At 52.5% G+C, this 16,983-nt stretch overlaps 1 protein-coding gene across 1 annotated transcript in view; it reads right to left on the bottom strand.

Moving 5' to 3' along the window:
- Ulk4 (unc-51 like kinase 4) overlaps positions 1 to 16,983 on the bottom strand; it is a 398,151-nt gene that overhangs the window by 116,007 nt on the left and 265,161 nt on the right. Inside the window, exons 33-34 of the mRNA XM_005383568.2 lie at positions 11,438 to 11,604; positions 7,130 to 7,228 (exon numbers count right to left, since the gene is read on the bottom strand). Coding sequence (XP_005383625.1) covers positions 7,130 to 7,228; positions 11,438 to 11,604 — 266 coding nt within the window. The remainder of the gene's footprint in view (positions 1 to 7,129; positions 7,229 to 11,437; positions 11,605 to 16,983) is intronic.

Raw genomic sequence — 16,983 nt, 5'->3', positions numbered from 1 at the left:
AAACCATGCTCCTCTGTTACCACTGCTCAGGAGGAAGGCGTGGGCAGCGCAGGAGAGGATAGCCCTGCAGTCCTGGGAACTTTCTCTCCTAAAGCTCCCAAACCTGGGCCTGGGTGGCAGTGCCTGGCATCTCCTGAGGGAGAGGTAAGGATGCTCTCCAGTGCTGCCAGGGTCTTGGGGCTCAGCTGTAAACACTGCAGTTACTAAGAGGAGAGCAATTTTCCAGAGCAAGGTGCCCCTGGGCATTGTGAACCGTCCTTTGTATCCTATCTTGTCCATCACAGATGGGCTGTGGGTCGTGTCAAACCAGCTCCCAGGGAACGTCAGTGGTGCTGCCGGGAGGAGGGCGAGCCCCAGAGAGAAGTGGGAGGGTGGGAGGTTGAAGCAGGGGAGCCGGTTCATCACCACCTCTACCGGATTCCAGGTGGTGGGCTCGGCCCGGGAAGAAGAGTGGGGTCGCAGACAAAGGGGCTGCATGTGTCCCCTGCTTGTCACACTGGGTCCCTTCTTCCCAGTTACGAGGAGATGCTATTCTACCCAGTAAGCTCTTGGCATCCTTTCCTTCGCCAGCACGTCTGGATCCCTTCCCTGTGCCAGGCACTGGCGTGAAGCGAACAGCTAGGGTTCCTGCCCTCACAGGGCTCACGGTCCAGTCAGAGACCGAGGCGGACTGGGGAGTCAGGTACCAAGTCACGAGGAGCGTTAGGGCTGAGGAAGCAGGGACGCCGTTGGGGCTGGGGTCGTCCTGGAGGGTCTAAGTGGCTTCTTCAAAGATGAGAGCTTCATGCTAAGACCTGAAAGCCAAGAACAGTTCGCCCAAGGGAGAGGAGGCAGCGGCCAGGGAGGCCATGGCATCTTAAGACTTGGAAACAGCTGGGGTGCAGGACAGAGCAGGACACGGAGAACCAAGAGACACACTGTAAAAGATCCATCTCCGTGTCCTATTTTCTGTCTTTTATATTGCTGTTTAATTTATTTATATTTTGCGTTTCTCCTATGATATTTTAGCCATGTGGTATTTTAGTGTGGGTGTCTGATTTATTTCATTTAGTGAAATATATATGCATCCATTTTCCCACAAATGCCTCAAATTTATTCTTCATTATAGCAGAGGAGTACTCCACTGTGTACACATACCACATTTGCTTTACCCATCCATTCACTGATGGGCGTACCCTGTTGATAGCTATTATGAACTATGCTGCTATACATGGGCAGAACGGCTGTCATTACAAAATAAAATAGTAACAAATGCTGATGAGGCTGTGGGGAGAAAGAAACCCTTCTACATGGTTGGTGGGAATGCAAACTGGTACAGCCAGTATGGAAATCAGTAAGGAGATTCCTCAAAAACTAAAACTGGAAATTTCATCTGACCCCCCTAACAGGCATCTTCTCAAAGAGGGAAAGACGGCCTATCCAGAGCAAGGCTTTACCCTCGCCTCATTGCTGACCCTGACTGCGGGGCCAGGTCCTCCCGCTGGACAGAGAAAGAGGCTGCTTCGGGAGAATCCCGGAAAACCCCTTCTCCTGCAGCCCAGGCCACTGTGCAAGGCAGGAGCAAGCCCTCATCGAAAGCGCGGCTCTACCCATGCAGGGGCTTTTCTCTGTGGCCATTCTGGTTGTTAGATGAGATGGCCAGAGAGAAGGACCGCTCCTCTGACCCTGCCCCTGCAATTTAAGTCTGATCGCTCACCCCAGCAGTTTAGGGGTGGGACCAGGGCAGCTGTACAGGCCAGGCCTGTGGCCGAGCCCATCAGAGGCCCTCTGCAAGGCTGTCCCATGATTCCCCAGCACACCTCAACCACGCATGTGTTCTCAGAAACTGCTCAGGAGCCCGGGACGACCACACAGCAGAACTGTAGGACCACGTCTTTTATCCTCTCCAAACAGAAGACTTTGTGAAGTCTGCAGGCATCGTGTTCATTTACATGTTCGTCAGTGTCCCTGGGACTGAAGGCGAAAAGCAGCCTCTGTTCTGAACCCTTCCTGAAACATCCAAATTGCCTGAGATGCCACTACCTTCTGGTAAAGTGAATCTCTCAAAGACAGCGTTTCCAACATGTAACGAAGGGAGGAGTTCCGTGAGTCTGATGAGCATCCAGATGCCAACGAGAACTGTGGTGGGGAAAATGCGGGCTTTGGGATCAGACACCAGCTCTGCTAGTCTGCTTCTAGACTGTGAGCTTCAGGGTTCTTTTTTGTACGGCGAGCGTGGCCGCAGGTCACACAGAAGGAAGAACTAAGTAACAACAAAGCCTGCAAGCAGGGCCTGGCTCGCCGTCAGTGCTGGGAGCAGCGGAGGGCGGGGGCCGGTCTACAGAGCAGGCGTGTGAGGCACTCGCTGTGTGGCAGTGCTGCCCACTCCGCCCCGTCACGACCGAGGGATGCGCAGCCCGTGGTGTCGTGAACACATCTGACGCACGAGGCAGCTGTGGGATCAGTACGTTAGGGACGAGAGGGCTGTGTAACGACTGCTGAGCTCACAGGGCAGGTGAGCGGCGGGGCGGGGCAGAATGCACGCTCAGGAGCTCCAGGCGAGGCAGGGTCAGCACCGCTGTTCTCGCTCTCCTGCATCTCCCCGACCCCTCACATGTTAACCTCCACATTATTCCTAACTTAGAAGCCCACGGAATATGGGTATCACAAGAAAGTTTCACTTGAAAAAGAGCAACTGAATATTTTTAACAAAAAAGATTAGGAATTGGTGACAATAGAAATTTAAAATTAATTAAAGTTAATTAAAATATTTCAGGGAACAACGATTCGATTTAAAAACATAAGGAGCTCGGCATGGTGGTGCACACCTGCAATCCCAGCACTCTGGGAGGCTGAGACAGAAGGATCACAAGTTCAAGCCCAGCTAGGGCAATGTAGTGAGACCCTGTCTTATAATACATAATAATAAATAATAACAATAATGATAATAATTTAAAAAGTGGCTGATGATGTCGCTCAGTGTGAAGGCCCTGCGTTCAATTTCCAGTTCCACCAACAACAAAAGACCCATTAGAAAATTTTGTAGGCACTGAAATTAGACGTTTAAACAGTATTTTTAAAAATGTAACTCCGTTTTCTTTTAATAGACTCATGTTATGAGAAAATTCGGATTTGATAATTAGGGCATATGAAAACAGAGAACATTATTAATCGCTGACATGCAAGCTGGACAACAGTGTGGGACGGCAGACGGGCTTCTAAACCAGGTTGTCCTTCAGAACTGGCCGTCGCACCCTCGTGTGCCGCGGGGGGAGCCGGACAGCCCCCAGATTGGGTGCAGACTGCCCACCGCTGCCCGTGACTGCGGGGTGCGGGATTCTCCGTGGGGGATCATTCTCACTGAGCGAGTGAGCTCACCCCGATCGCTGCGCCAGAGTCCACTCAGCGCCACAGCCCCCTCCACACCCGCTGGGACAGCGGGGCACTGCCGTGGGCACCCTCTGCGCGAGCCTCCTGACTGTCCTCCGTGGAGGGCACGCAGGCAGGGCTCTCTGGAGGGGCTCTCCGGGGTCGATGCCTGGGTCGCAGCCGCCGTACCACGTGCCCAGAGTGGGGGACACTCGGAGCCTTGGCCCTGCACACGAGCCAGGCCCTCTGCTCAGAGCCGTCTCCCTCGCTCTCAGGCTGGGGCCTGGGTCTGCGTCCTGCTTTCTTTCCCTGACCACAGGCAATCTGTAAATGAACTGTGTGGCTGTCTTCCCATAAAACACTATTTACAAAAACAGGCAGAAGGCAGGATACAAAATCAGCACACGTTTTGTGTGATCTACAGCATCGTTGTACACAAATAATGAACTGATCAGAAACAAAAACAATTCTAAACCGGGGATGGTGGCACACGCCTGTAATCTCAGCACTCAGGAGGCTGCCATGAGTTGGAGGCCAGCCTGGGCTGAAAAATGAGTTCAAGGCCATCCTGAACTATGTAGTAAGATCTTGTCTCAATCATCCTGAGGTCAAGACCAGCATGGGCTACAAAGTGAGTTCAAGACCAGCCTAAACTGCAGAGGGAGACCCGTTTCAAAAAACAAAAACATCAACAACAAAAAAGAAAGAATTCCATCCACAATAGCTTCAAAAATGAAATTAAATACCTAATACCTAGGAATCAACCTAACCAAGGAGGTAAAAGACCTCTATAATGAAAATTACAGAAATCTAAAGAAATCAGAGAACATTAGTAAACAGACACCCTTTTCTCTCTGGATTGGAAGAACTGCCATTCTGAAAAAGGCTATAGTAGTAAAGCAATCTATAGATTTAATGCAATCTCTACTAAAGTACCCACACCAACCTGGGTGTGGTGGTGTACAACTGTAATCCCAGAACTCGGGATGCTGAGGCAGGAGGACTGCCATGAGTTGGAGGCCAGCCTGGGCTGAAAAATGAGTTCAAGGCCATCCTGAACTATGTAGTAAGATCTTGTCTCAAAAAATAAAAATAAAATACCAACACCATTATTTACAGAAACAGAAGAAACCATCCTAAAATTCATATGGAATCAGACAAGGCCCAGGGCAGCCAAAGCAATCCTGAGCAAAGAAATCAAAGCTGGAGGCAGTTCAATACCAGATTTCAAGTTACACTGCAAAGCCACAGTCATAAAAACAGCATGGCACCAGTGCAAAAGGAAACCTGTGAGCCACAGAATAAAACAGAGGACAAGATACAACCCATGCATGAATAGCCATCTGAGTTTTGACAAAGGGGCTGCAAATACATGTGGAGAAAAAGCAGCCTCTTCACCAAATGGTGCATGGCAACCGGCCATATAGCTGCCGGAAGAGGGTTAAGGCTAGACCTCTGTCTCATGCCATCTATTAAAATCAAATCCAAATGAATCAAAGACCTTCATATAAAACCAGACACTTTGAAACTGCCAGAAGATAACATAGGGCAACACTTGAAATCACAGGCACAGGGAGATTCCTCGAGAGAGCTCTGACGGCTCAGGTATTAATATCAAGAATCAGCACACAGGACCACCTCAAACTAAAAAGCTCCTGCACAGCACAGGAAAAGAGCCGCAGAGTGAAGAGACAGCCAGCGGAACCAAGCAAACTTGCCAGCCACTCTCCCGACACAGAACTAACACCCAGAACACACAAAGACCTAAAACTCCTGGCAAACAAATGACCCACTCAAACATGGGCAGGAGCTGAACAGACTTACCTCAAAAGAGTAAGTACAGGAGGTGGTAAATCTCAGCCCAGACTGGTCAACTTAGTGAGAGGCTGTCTCAAAAAAGACAAGCAGAGCTGGGCAGCTCAGTGTGAAGGCCTGGAGGTTCAGGTGTTAGTACCACAGAAAGTGAAGGACAAAAGGCCAATAATTAGGTGAAAAAATGTTTCACATCTTTAACCACTAAGGAAATGGAAATCAAAGCTACTCTGAGAGTCCATCTTACCCCAGTGCAAATGGTGAGCACTGGGTACACACGCACACACACACACCAGATACAGGGGGAAAAAAGGAAAAAAGGGGATACAGCTCAGTGGCACAGTGCCTTCCGGGCAAGTGTGAGGTCCTGAGTTCGATTCCTGGCTCCTCCCCTGCAAAGGAACTCTAGGACACTGTTGGTGGGAATATACACTAGTAGAACTACTGTGGAAATCAGTAAGGAGATTTTTTTTAAAAAAACTAAAAATAGCAGTACCAGCTGACACAGTCCCAGCTCTCTGGGGATTTTCCCCAAAGGACCGAAGACAGCCCTCTCCAGTGCAGCACCCCCGCGCTCACAGCAGCACAAGTCACTGAAAGAGCTAAGCTCCCAGATGCCTGGCAACGGACAAATGGATAAAGACAAGACACTACTCACAATGGAGTACTACTCAGCTGTAAAGAAGAATGGGCCATGGCATTTGCAGTAAAATGGATGGACCTAGAGATCATCACGCTAAGAGAAACAAGCCAGGCTCCGGGAGCTCGATACTGCATGTTTCTCTCATTCGGGAAACCTACGACGTAAGTAAATTAATGAGCAATTAATAAGTAGTAACAAGTAAGGAGACTCTCGGAGATGGCGGCGGAGATCGGATGAAGCGGGAGGAGGAGGGGGCAAAAGGGGCTGACACGACTGAGACAGGCCACACGCGTGCAGCAGCGCCCACACGGCCCGCGGGCCTGCTCCGTGTCACCACGCTGCGGGGGCCAGTGCCCATGTACAGGAAGTTTCAGAAGGCGGCTGGGCCGTGTCCGCCCCGGCCCTACAGCGGCATTTCCACCCTCTTCCTCCTGGTAACGTATTATTTAATATAACCTGGGAGTGATTTCCCTCTCTCTTTTTTTTCTGAGATGGACTCGCTCTGCAGTTCAGGGCAGCCTTCAACTATGTAGCCCAGGATGACCTTGAATTTAAGACAGTTTTCCTGCCTCAGCCTCCTGAGTGTCTGGACAAGTAGTGATTTTCTTCCCCTTTTTTTCCTCCTCAGTTGAACCAAACCTTCACTTGCTGAACACAATGACATCCACAGTATTACTCCTGCAAACAGCCCTCACCGACAGGAAAAGCCAAGCCCTCCAGCCTTCCAGCAGAAGGCTGTCTGCCCTCCGCTGACCTCTGCCCCACTTTGTCGCAGGGGAGTCTAGGTTCTGGGTCGGGGCCTCTTCCCATTGGGTCAAAACTGTTCATTAGGCCCCAGCTCGCAATCGCTGTGGGGCCGCTTTTGGGCATGTGCTCCTGTGCAGTTTCCTTGCCGGTTTTCATCTAATCTCACCCACTTCCTTCTGAGTCTATCAAAGCTCACGCCTGCGGGCCTACGCCTGGACCCGAGCTCGTGCATTTCTGGAGAGTCCTGCGCCAGGCTTATGCTAAAATCTCTGTGAAAGGGCACCGACTCCCACGGTGATGGCTTCCTCCCTCAGGAGCTCAGCTGCTGGTGTTTAGCTCATTGTCGTGAAGGGAGTGATGGGTTTGAGACTCTGCCTTACCGAAATATCTATCTACGTGAAGGAGCTCCATGGCTTTCAGATAAAGTAGAAATTTACTGTCTCCAGGCCAAACATCCTGGAAGTTCTTTTGGTTCTAATTTTGAAGGAAATTAAAATCACACAGATACTTAGAGGCTCATGTCGTTCAAACAACACTCTGCCCACCCCAGCCACGCCCGGGCCTCGCTCTGTGACTCACCAGCGGGATGAGCAGGCCAGTGAGGGCAGCCAGAGGCTTGCCCAGCAGCAGCAGGTCTTCAGCCACCTGCGTGTCCCCTCCTGAGCCCGACTTCTGCGCCTGCGACAGGAAGAGAGTGAGGGGAGGTGGGGGTTAGTCCGCACGGCTGTGGGGCCAGCAGAGCAGAGTGAGGAAGCCACGGCCAGGGTCCCAGAGAGCAGGACGAGGGGCCATGGCAGGCAGCAGCTCAGCGAAGGGCGGACCAGGCGGGCTGCGGATGAGGCAGCAGCAGGCCGCGCTTGGGGAGCCGCCAGGGCCAGCATGTCCCCTTCCTGGGCAGCCCGGGCACTGGGAGTGCGACCTCTCAGAGCATGGGAAGCTGAGCCACGTATCTATAACCCCATGATAATGGGTGACCACACCAGGCTATATGACTGGACGTTTGCACACACGCCCAGCTGGCCCTGGAGTGTCTGCCCACGGCTGCTGCGCGAGCAGCTTTCTGATGCGTGTCCCCTTCCTGGGCATGCCGGCTGACACTGTGGGGAGACAGGAAGTGTGGAGAGGAGGAGACCTCAAGTGAACCACATCCCCAGGGTCACAGCAACACCACCCCGTGCAGAGGAGACAAGGCTGTGCGCTGCACACGCTGTGCTTGCGGCGGACGTGCACCTGTGCTGCACTCTCTGCTCCGGTCCACTTTCAGGTAAGGACCTCCGGACGACCTGAGCAGGCACAGCCTCGGGTCCTCAGCGGGACCCAGGTCTTCTTGGAAAAGCCAGTTTGCTCCTGGGCACCGAGCTGGGCCCGGCCACCGCCGCTGCTTTCTGAGGTTCAGACGGACCTCGCTGAACACCGGTCCTGGACACCCTGAGTCTCCAGCTCAGCAGAGCAGTGGCGCTCATCAGTGCAGGCCCATCTCCCGTGGGACCGCGCCTCTCCGCATCCTGGCTGCGGCTCCCTGGCCTTCTCAGCAGGTCTGGCACAGGGAAGGGGCTTTTCACACCCAACCAGAGCGGCCAGGACAGGCCCCCGTGAATCCAGGCCTCGCCACCTCCTCTCCTGCCCTCGGGAGCAGAACAAGCCCCGGGGCCTTTCCCTCCAGGTCATGGGGCGCCCAGGTCCGCCAAGGTCACAGCGGGAGGCAGGCTTCAGGCAGGCGTTAGAAATCCACTCCTCCCAGGGAACATCGGCCACGGGGGTGTGCTGTACAGCGAAGGGGCCTCAGGAGACACAGGCACCGGTCAGCTGTGCAGGGCCGGCTGCAGCTCCTCCAGTCTCCCCACTGAGCGTCGCCTCCCAGCTGGTCTGAGTGCCAGCTCTGTGCCCTCCGGGCGCACCCCACCCAGGGCTCCCGTCTCCAGGAGTCCAGCCCCAGCCTGCCCACCTGGGTCGGCCACCTTTGCCTTGTTATTCCATGCAGGCTGTAAACCAAGTGGTGCCATCCGTACCAGGGTGGGGCTTCCGTTATCCACACCCCGAAGCCCAGCACCACACACTTCATCCACACGCACACGCCCTCGCCAGCCACCTCTGAAGCTCCCCTCTGACCACATGAGGCTCTGGGGGTCAGCTAGATACAAGACATACCAGCAAGGCAGGACCACAAGGAGTCAGCACTGGTAACGGCGGGGACACTGAGGACAGAGGCCACAGTGCCAGCCACAGAGGGCTCTGTACACACGAGCGCGGGGCACGTCTCAGTCTCTGCCACCAAGGCGCCTGCCTGGCAGCGGCAGCTGAGCTGTCCTCTGTGAGGAGGGTAGGAGGCTGGGCTCCCCCAAAGCACCCCAGGGACGGCAGGCAGAGCCCAGCCCGCGGGACAGTGGGGTTATGACCCGTACCTGCCCTCCTGAGAAGCGCCCCACTCAGACTAGGCCCGGGCCGGACCCTCCACTGTGCAACGCCCTCTCTGCGCATGCGTTGCAGTTTTAGGTCTGTAACAAGAAGACCAGCTGCTTTATCTGCGTACTGACTGGAAGCGCCCTGAGAGCCGACACCCCCTCTGCATCTCTGGAAACTGCAGCTGCCCCGCCCTCGGCCAGGCTCCGAGGTACAAAGTGAAACAAGCCTGCCGGGAGCCCCGTGGTCCGCAGATGTGGACTGGGGGTTCCGCTTCCCACCAGGCCCAAGGACATCAGAGCCCACAGGAAGCCCCACATGAGCAGGCGAGCGCGCCTCTTCTCGTGCTGTCTATGACACGACGAGAAGTGCTGGCTGACTTCCTGGCCAGGGATATGTGGATCACCACACACGGTTCCCTCGCTCACTTGAGCCTTCCTCGACCCTGCTGTGTTGCTCTCGTATCTGCTCCACAGGTGACAGAATGGAGACCGCGACAGGTGAGGCGTCTCACCCAGGCCCGAGCCGGCGGGAAGCCGTGTGCCCGGGATCTCAGCGCCCGGCGCCCCAGCCTGTGAGTCCGGTGGCCCACACCAGCATCCAGGCACATTGTCTGTCTGCCTCGTCATCTTCCACACACAGCACAGGGTCACCTGGAGCCCACCTGGAACCCGGAGCAGCCGGCTGGCACTGGGCTAGTACCCCAGCCCCCAGCACGCACACCGGCCTGCACCACGCTCCTCCTGGAAAAGAGAGGGGCCTCAGAAACCTCCCGGCTGCTCTCTGTTCACGGCCTGGCTGCCTCGCAGGCTCCCACTTTAAGGAAGCTCCAACTTGAGGAGACGCCGGTGGGGCGCAGAGCGCTGTAGGAGTGTGCTGCAAAGACGCCGGTGCGGCGCAGGGCACTGTAGGAGTGTGCTGCAAAGCGCCCGCGGCTCGGTGTCGCGGCTGTATGGACGCGCACTCCACTCTTCCCCGGCGCAGCCCCAAGGGCTGCCGCTCTTACGGGGCACAGGGGCCACGGAGATCACGGTCGGCGGCCAGGGCCGCAGCAAGACAAGCAGGCCACAGGGAGACATCAGAGAAAGGACAGCAGGGAAATGCACATGGTATTGGGTAACAGGAGACAAAACAGTGGTCTATTGACACAATTGCAAAGTGAGAAAGAAAAATTAAACTGTTTTATATTAAGGAATTGTCTTTTAAATACCCCTGAATACCTACCTAATCACTTACAGTAAGAGAGGATTTCTACTGTTCTGGAGGTTTCTTGTTTTTAACAACTTCTGATACAGTCTTTAATCTACCACCTACGAGACATAACCTTCTAGACTTACCGCAAGGTACCTCAGGAAAGCAACTACCACCTACCGATAAAGAGCCCCACAGAGCACCACAGCAGAGACTGAGGTAAGAAGCAATACGCTCTGAAGGGAAGAAGAAAAGAGGAGAGACACCTACCTCGGGGTTCTGAAAGTATTTAACAGCGCTGCGCTACTGAGTGGAAATATCAGTGGGCAAACGACAGCTAGGAGATGCACTGTTAACCCGGGGGGTTGCAGCTTGGGCTGCACACTGGCGTGAACTAGAATATCGGGTGAGAGGACCAGCACTGCTGACTAAACCACGCCAGACAAGCCACATACCTGGCTGGCCGTCCCATGAGCACCAAGTGCCATTTGCCATGACAAGGCCCGGCGGAGACCGAGCAGGGCGCGGAGCTCACTCTCGGCCCGCTACTGCGCATCTCGGCACGGAATCAGCACGGCTCGCGTCGACTGCTGCACCTGCGTCCCTGCTGCGGGGATGCTCCCAGCTGGCACACATTCGCAGTCCAAAGGGCGTTAAGCACGACCCTGAGCGCATGTCAGCTGTGTGCCTTGCGCTGGCCTGAGTATCTGCTAGTGAGGGCGAGCAGGAAGTGAAGTGGGTGCGGAGGCGCCTCACCCACCAGGGCGCAGGGAGCCCATCTCCTGCCTTTCTCGGAGCGGGGGAGGAAGCGCAGGGCGAGCTGCGGGCGGCCGACTTGTCCTCACCACCGAGCACACCCTGCTCAAAAGCTTCACACGCTTCCGAGTGTGAGCCAGAGGGAAAGCAAGTGGGCACGTTTACATGGACATATGTACGTGTGTGTTGATAGGTACACAAACACACACACACACACACACACACACACACACACGTGCGCACTTCCCACTCCTGCTGAGGGAGGGCTGGGCGCCACTTCTGGGCCGCAAGTCTGCTCTGCTTGGTCACCCGCGGCGCACCTCGGGCAGGCCAGCCTGCCAGCCAGTGGTGAGGGGCTTTTGCTCAGGGAGCCTCCCCGCCTTCGCTCAGATTCCGCGACTGCACCTGTCCCTGAGGCTGGTCACCCAGACACTTTTAGTAGGCTGCAGGTACAGAACAATGCGTTCTTCTAAAAGGAACAGAGGTGCCACTGAGGACAACGGGAGGACGAGGGGGGACCGTGACCCGGGAGCCCCTCACCTGCAGAGCCAGCCGCACGACGTGGGACATGTAGGTCAGCATGCTGTGCAGGATGTCCAGCAGCGAGAACAGCAGGGTGGCGGCCAGCTCGGTGCTGTGCTTGCTGTCCACGTCCAAGCACAGCGAGGCAGCGGCAGTGAACAGGTTACAGACGTGCATCACGAGTCCTGGGGGGAAGAGCGGGGGACATGGTCACCATAAAGCCGTGGAAACCTGCACCGTGTGAGGCGGTGGGGTGGGCTCCGCGAAGCGCTCGGCCGTGCTCCGGAGTGTCGCACTCGAACGATGTTCCAGGTGCAGGCTTCCAGCTGCCGGCTCAGAGTGTGCTCAGGAACCTGGCACAGGCCCAGGAAGGAGAGGAAGAAGGGTCCCTGCGCTTTGGGGGGGACCCCACTCACCCTTCAGAAACAGGATCCTAGTGGGCAGGCTCCCCAGGGTCCAAGGACACCCTGCCTTTGAGGGGCCCGTGTGATACAGAAACCGAGGGTCCCCGACCCTCCTGGAAAGCAGTGCTCTTCCCCCTACCATCGACATTGAGGACCAGGTGGCCGCAAGGTCCACAAGCACCCGAGTAGTTTCTAGAGGCTGATGCAGTAAGATACCTCTCTCCTGCATTTCAGCAACCCAAGGTTATGATTTTTAAGACATTTAGAAATTGCTAGCTCCTATCATTTTGTCTGAAAATTCACATTAACAGCGCATTTGGTCTTCATCAGCTTTTAGTCCACACACAAATATCATCTGCCACAAAAATATATTTTCACATTTTGGGGCCATTACTGTTTACATTTAATTTCGCGGTTTCATGGTTACTATTATTTGGCACGGTCCTTTGAATGTGGAAAATGAATCGGCTCTAAGCATGATGAAATGAAATGACGTTCAAGGCCTAAATGATGAACAGGACCCTGGGCACCAGTGCAGTGGGGATCCAAACATTGTAAAAAAGAGTGCCTCTTTGGAGACAAGTATTTCACACCAGCAGAGTGGGGGAAGCATGGCAGAGGTGTGCAGTGAGTACGGGGAGCCGGGTTCCTCGGGACCTGCACCCCTTGTCCCGGCCGGGCAGGAGCGGGATGGGGACCAGCACACACAGCCCTGGAGCGCTGGTTCTTCTGCCACAGCGCACACTGCCGCTCCCAGCAAACCAACCTTGCTCTCCTGACGAGTGCAGGATATTCTTTTGACTACAGAAGTAACTGATTTTGTTGCAGAAGGCAGACATGGAAGGAAGCTAAAGAGGGGTTGTTCACAGCTCCCCTTCCTGTGGCAAAGGCCAGGATAAGTGGCACAACTGCCACTTAAAGAAATCTGAGTCAAGGCTGAAGATAAATATATTTGAGAAGGGAAAGCAGAATGCCTCACTGTCAAAGTTTCACTATCAAACGACAAGACCTGAAGGCACACACATCATCGAGGACCCACCGTGGGGGAAGGCGATTGTTCCGTAGGTGCAGCGTGCCCTAGGCACTGTCCCCTGGGGACAACACGTCACTCGCGTGCGCACTGGGGACTGGTGCATGGCTCCATGGCTGTGATGGAGCAGCAGGGCTGGGAAACACAGTCCTTCGTAAACATGCCATGAGTGACGAAGGCTCCCCCACAGCTCCTGATGGCTGTGCAGATGCTAAGTTCTGCAGGCGGCCAAGGAGGAGGACGTGGCGCTGGTGAAAGCAGTTCTGGGCGCAGAGCAGGACTCGGCCCATCTGAAGGCGCTGACCCCACAGCTGGCCGCGCACAGCCTGACCCAGAGTAAGCAGCCGGCAGCCAGCAGTGCTTCCTGGGACCCTCACTTGGCCTTCGAGGAGGGACAGCGAAGCATGCAGCCAAAGCCCTGCTGGAACTGGAAGTCACCCCTGTCCGCCAGGTGAGAAAAGGTGGCAACAGGTGCCAGACTGCACACGGAAGCCCCCAGGCCCAGGGGAGTGCGTGGATGGCGGGTGGGATGGCGCATCACAGATATTCCTCACCACGGTGACAACGCCCCAGGAAATGACTCCACTGGCCTCTTTCTGACAGGTTCATGTGTGCCTCAGAGCTGAAACACACATTTCAGGACCAAATGTACGTCTTTCAGGTCTAAACTCCAACGCAGCTCAGGAAAAGGAAGCCCTCTGCCCTTTCCCACAATTACAACATTCCATCAGTCGTTTTCTCCTTCTGTGTCTTTTTTCAAAGTATTTAAGGTGAAATCATACAACCTATTTCTCCTGGAGAGTCTTTAATGTCTAACAGATACTCTCTCTTAGCTACACTGCCATTACCACTTCCTAAAGTTAACTTATTTTCTAATGTTGCAGAACTCTGGTAGTGAATCGAAAGGAAGGTGCTCCACACCAGAGAGTCAGAGAGCAACTTCTATTATGCTAGCAGGTTGGTGGGAATCGGTTCCAAATCACCAGCCCAGAGTTAGCTTAGGGTTCGGTTTAATACATTTTGCAAGCAGGAAGTACAAGGCCGATAGCAGGTTATTATATAATTGGTTACATGAATTAAGCCATATGTTGTCAAGAAGATTTGTTTCAAGCAGTTTACTTACAAGGAATTGTTTATCATAAGACAAGAACACCCTGGGAGGGCGGGAGAAGGATTTGGATGGAGCAAGTAGAGTTAAATGCGTCCTTGCCTGGGCCAGTCTGTCCTAGACATGAAATCCTTGAAGCAAGTTGGGCATGTACATATATTTAGTAGGAAAACACAGACATCAGACATTACAGCTGACTGAGGTTGTAGTCTAACCTCAGGGTTAGACTAGGGTTAGGTTTAGGGTTAGGGGTTAGGGGTTAGGGGTTAGGGGTTAGGGGTTAGGGTTAGGGTTAGGGTTAGGGTTGACTGGGCCAGTCAAAGCTAACTGAGGTTAGCAGTCTAACCACGTGACAAGTAGCATGAGCATAGTCATAGGACTCTAACTGATTTTTAACTTCTATAAAATGCGTGTAAGTTTGCTATTCTATAATTTTGCCATTATACTAACATGTTCGACATATAGAATATGTTGAAAAGTCCACTTGTCTCAAAACTACCCTTTTCCCCCTCAGTTTACCTGAATCAGGACAGGGCCAGGCCTACACTTCCTATTTGTTGTGGACCCTGAGTGTCCTTTAAGCACCCTTCCCCCACTACAGCTAGTGCTGCCACCTGTTCTGGGAAAGATTAGAACATTTTCCTGCAGGTGTCCTCAGAGCACTGTTCCCATGTCCTCATGAGGTTTCCTAGAAAGTGTTCATTAGACCTAGAGACTGACTTGATGTGGTTCAATGCCTTTGGCAACAGCACTTGGTGTAGGCTCACTGTATGTCCCATTGCATCCTGCCTGGAAGGACAGACCATCTGTCTTAGCAACGCTAAAATTAATCCGTGCATTCAGGGTTTTCGGTCTAACCCATCCATCACAGAACGTCCCACCCAAAGTTTCCTGCTGCTGACCCTTGCGTAGTCCCATTATTTCATTAGCTATACCAACAGGCTGATCTTTAAGTTCTACTTTTTTCTGTTTGTTCTGAGCTTCTTTTCATCCACAAAGAACCCTCCTAAATCAGCTACTTGGTTCTCATAAAATACAGTTTTGGAAGTAAAACCAAGATCAATGTTTAATCTGTGCTACCCTTCTCCAGTCTCCAGGGCAATGACTGGGGGAATTAGCGACCACCACAGCAATGACCAAAGTGGGCAGGGTGGTACCACAAGGTACTAATACGTTCGTTTGCAGCATCATTTTAAAATAATGTATCTTATGGGACTTCATTCATTTCCACATTATCATCTGTATGCTCAACATTCCTGTCTTTGGCCATGGAGAGCCCCTTGATTCTGTTACAGTAACATGCCAAGTTCACCTGCCAGAAGACCTGCCGTAGGTGGGCACCAGCTACTTCTGCTAGGAGCCATGCGGTCTCGTTTTGCTTGCTTTTAATTAGCGGTGGGATGCATAGACCATGGTCTGAGAGCAAGAGCTGTGGGTTGGGTGGGGAGTTCTAAGAAGCAAACATCTCGGAAAGAGAAATCATGAGTTCATGAAATATTTCTATCCAAGTCCAGAAAAGGTCCCACAATATTAGCACCAAGTGAGTTTCAACAAGGTAATCCTCTAGAAAAAATAAATTCTTTCCAACACAAGGGGGGATTAAATAGCTGTCCATTCATATGAGAGCAAAAAAAGGAAATCTTTGGCTACTACATTCCATAATATACATAACTTAATTTCAGATAAATCACACATCTACATAGGGAAGCTAAAACTAGAAAGTTCTAGAAGAAATTTAAGGCATCTCTGTCACTAGGAGGCAGACAAGATTTCTTCAGACCTAAAAAAAATCCTACTTAAAAGTTGATAATCAAAAGCTAAAAGTTTTACAAATCAAAAGGCACTACTTTAAAATAAACTGGCAAGCCAAAGATGACGAGGAAACATTCACAACATATATATCAAACAAAGAATTTTCACACAGATTATATAGACAGTTCCTACAGTTCAGTAATAAAATGACAGAAAATCCAATTTTTAAAAATGAGTAAAAGATTTGAACAGTCAGTACATGAAAGAATTCAATATTATCAGTCCACAGAGAAATGAAAATTGAAGGTGCAATGAGATATCACTACACACGAACAGAAACAGTAATTTAAAAACAGCCATGAACAACAATATTGAACTTTGGTGACGTGGAGAGCCCAGAACTCACATGCACTGCTGATGACTCAGCACCTGGCTGGTTCTCTTTGTATAAATGTAAACACAAGGTTATCATGTTAGCTTCACTCCTAGGTGTTTATCCAAGCAAAATGAAAACTTGTCCACATAAAGTCTCATTAAAGTTTTATTTGAAATAGCCCCAAACTAAAAACAGCTCACATGTCCATCAACAGAAGTTAAAAATTGAAGTCTGATTATATTTCAGTGAGTAGTGACTACTACTTAGCAAGAAAAAGGAATGAACCACTGATTGACAACAGGTGTGCATCTCAGAAGATGCCAATAAAAAGCAGGCAGACTGTACAGGTACATCTATTTAAAACTTTAAAGGGAACTTGCTTCCGCTGACTGATCTCCGAACAGCAATTGCTCCTGGGATCAGAGAGGGACAGACCTTCTGGAGTGAGGGAGATGCTCAGAGCTCAGGGGGGAGTCAGGTGCAGGAAGGGGGCATTTTTCAAAACTAACTGAACTGTACAGGTAGGACACCTACATTTCACCATAACACACTGCACTTAAACGTTCAACCTAGAGCTAACAAAAGCAATGGGGCACAGCCACGCGTGTCTGAGGAAAGAGTGCAGAGGTGCATCAGGAGAGAGTACGGAGATGCCTGAGGAGAGTGCAGAGGTGCGTGAGGAGAGAGTGTGGAGGTGCATGAGGAGAGAGTGCGGAGGTGCATGTGGAGGTGGTGCAGAGGTGTCTGAGGAGGGAGTGCGGAGGTGAGGAGAGTGCAGAGGTGCGTGAGGAGAGAGTGTGGAGGTGCATGAGGAGAGAGTGCGGAGGTGCATGTGGAGGTGGTGCAGAGGTGTCTGAGGAGAGAGTGCGGAGGTGCGTGAGGAGAGAGTGCGGA

This window comes from Chinchilla lanigera, unplaced genomic scaffold, assembly GCF_000276665.1.
Source record: "Chinchilla lanigera isolate Chin_1 unplaced genomic scaffold, ChiLan1.0 scaffold00019, whole genome shotgun sequence".
In the NCBI taxonomy this organism is placed as follows: Eukaryota; Metazoa; Chordata; class Mammalia; order Rodentia; family Chinchillidae; genus Chinchilla; species Chinchilla lanigera.
This window is presented reverse-complemented; position numbering and strand designations above follow the sequence as displayed.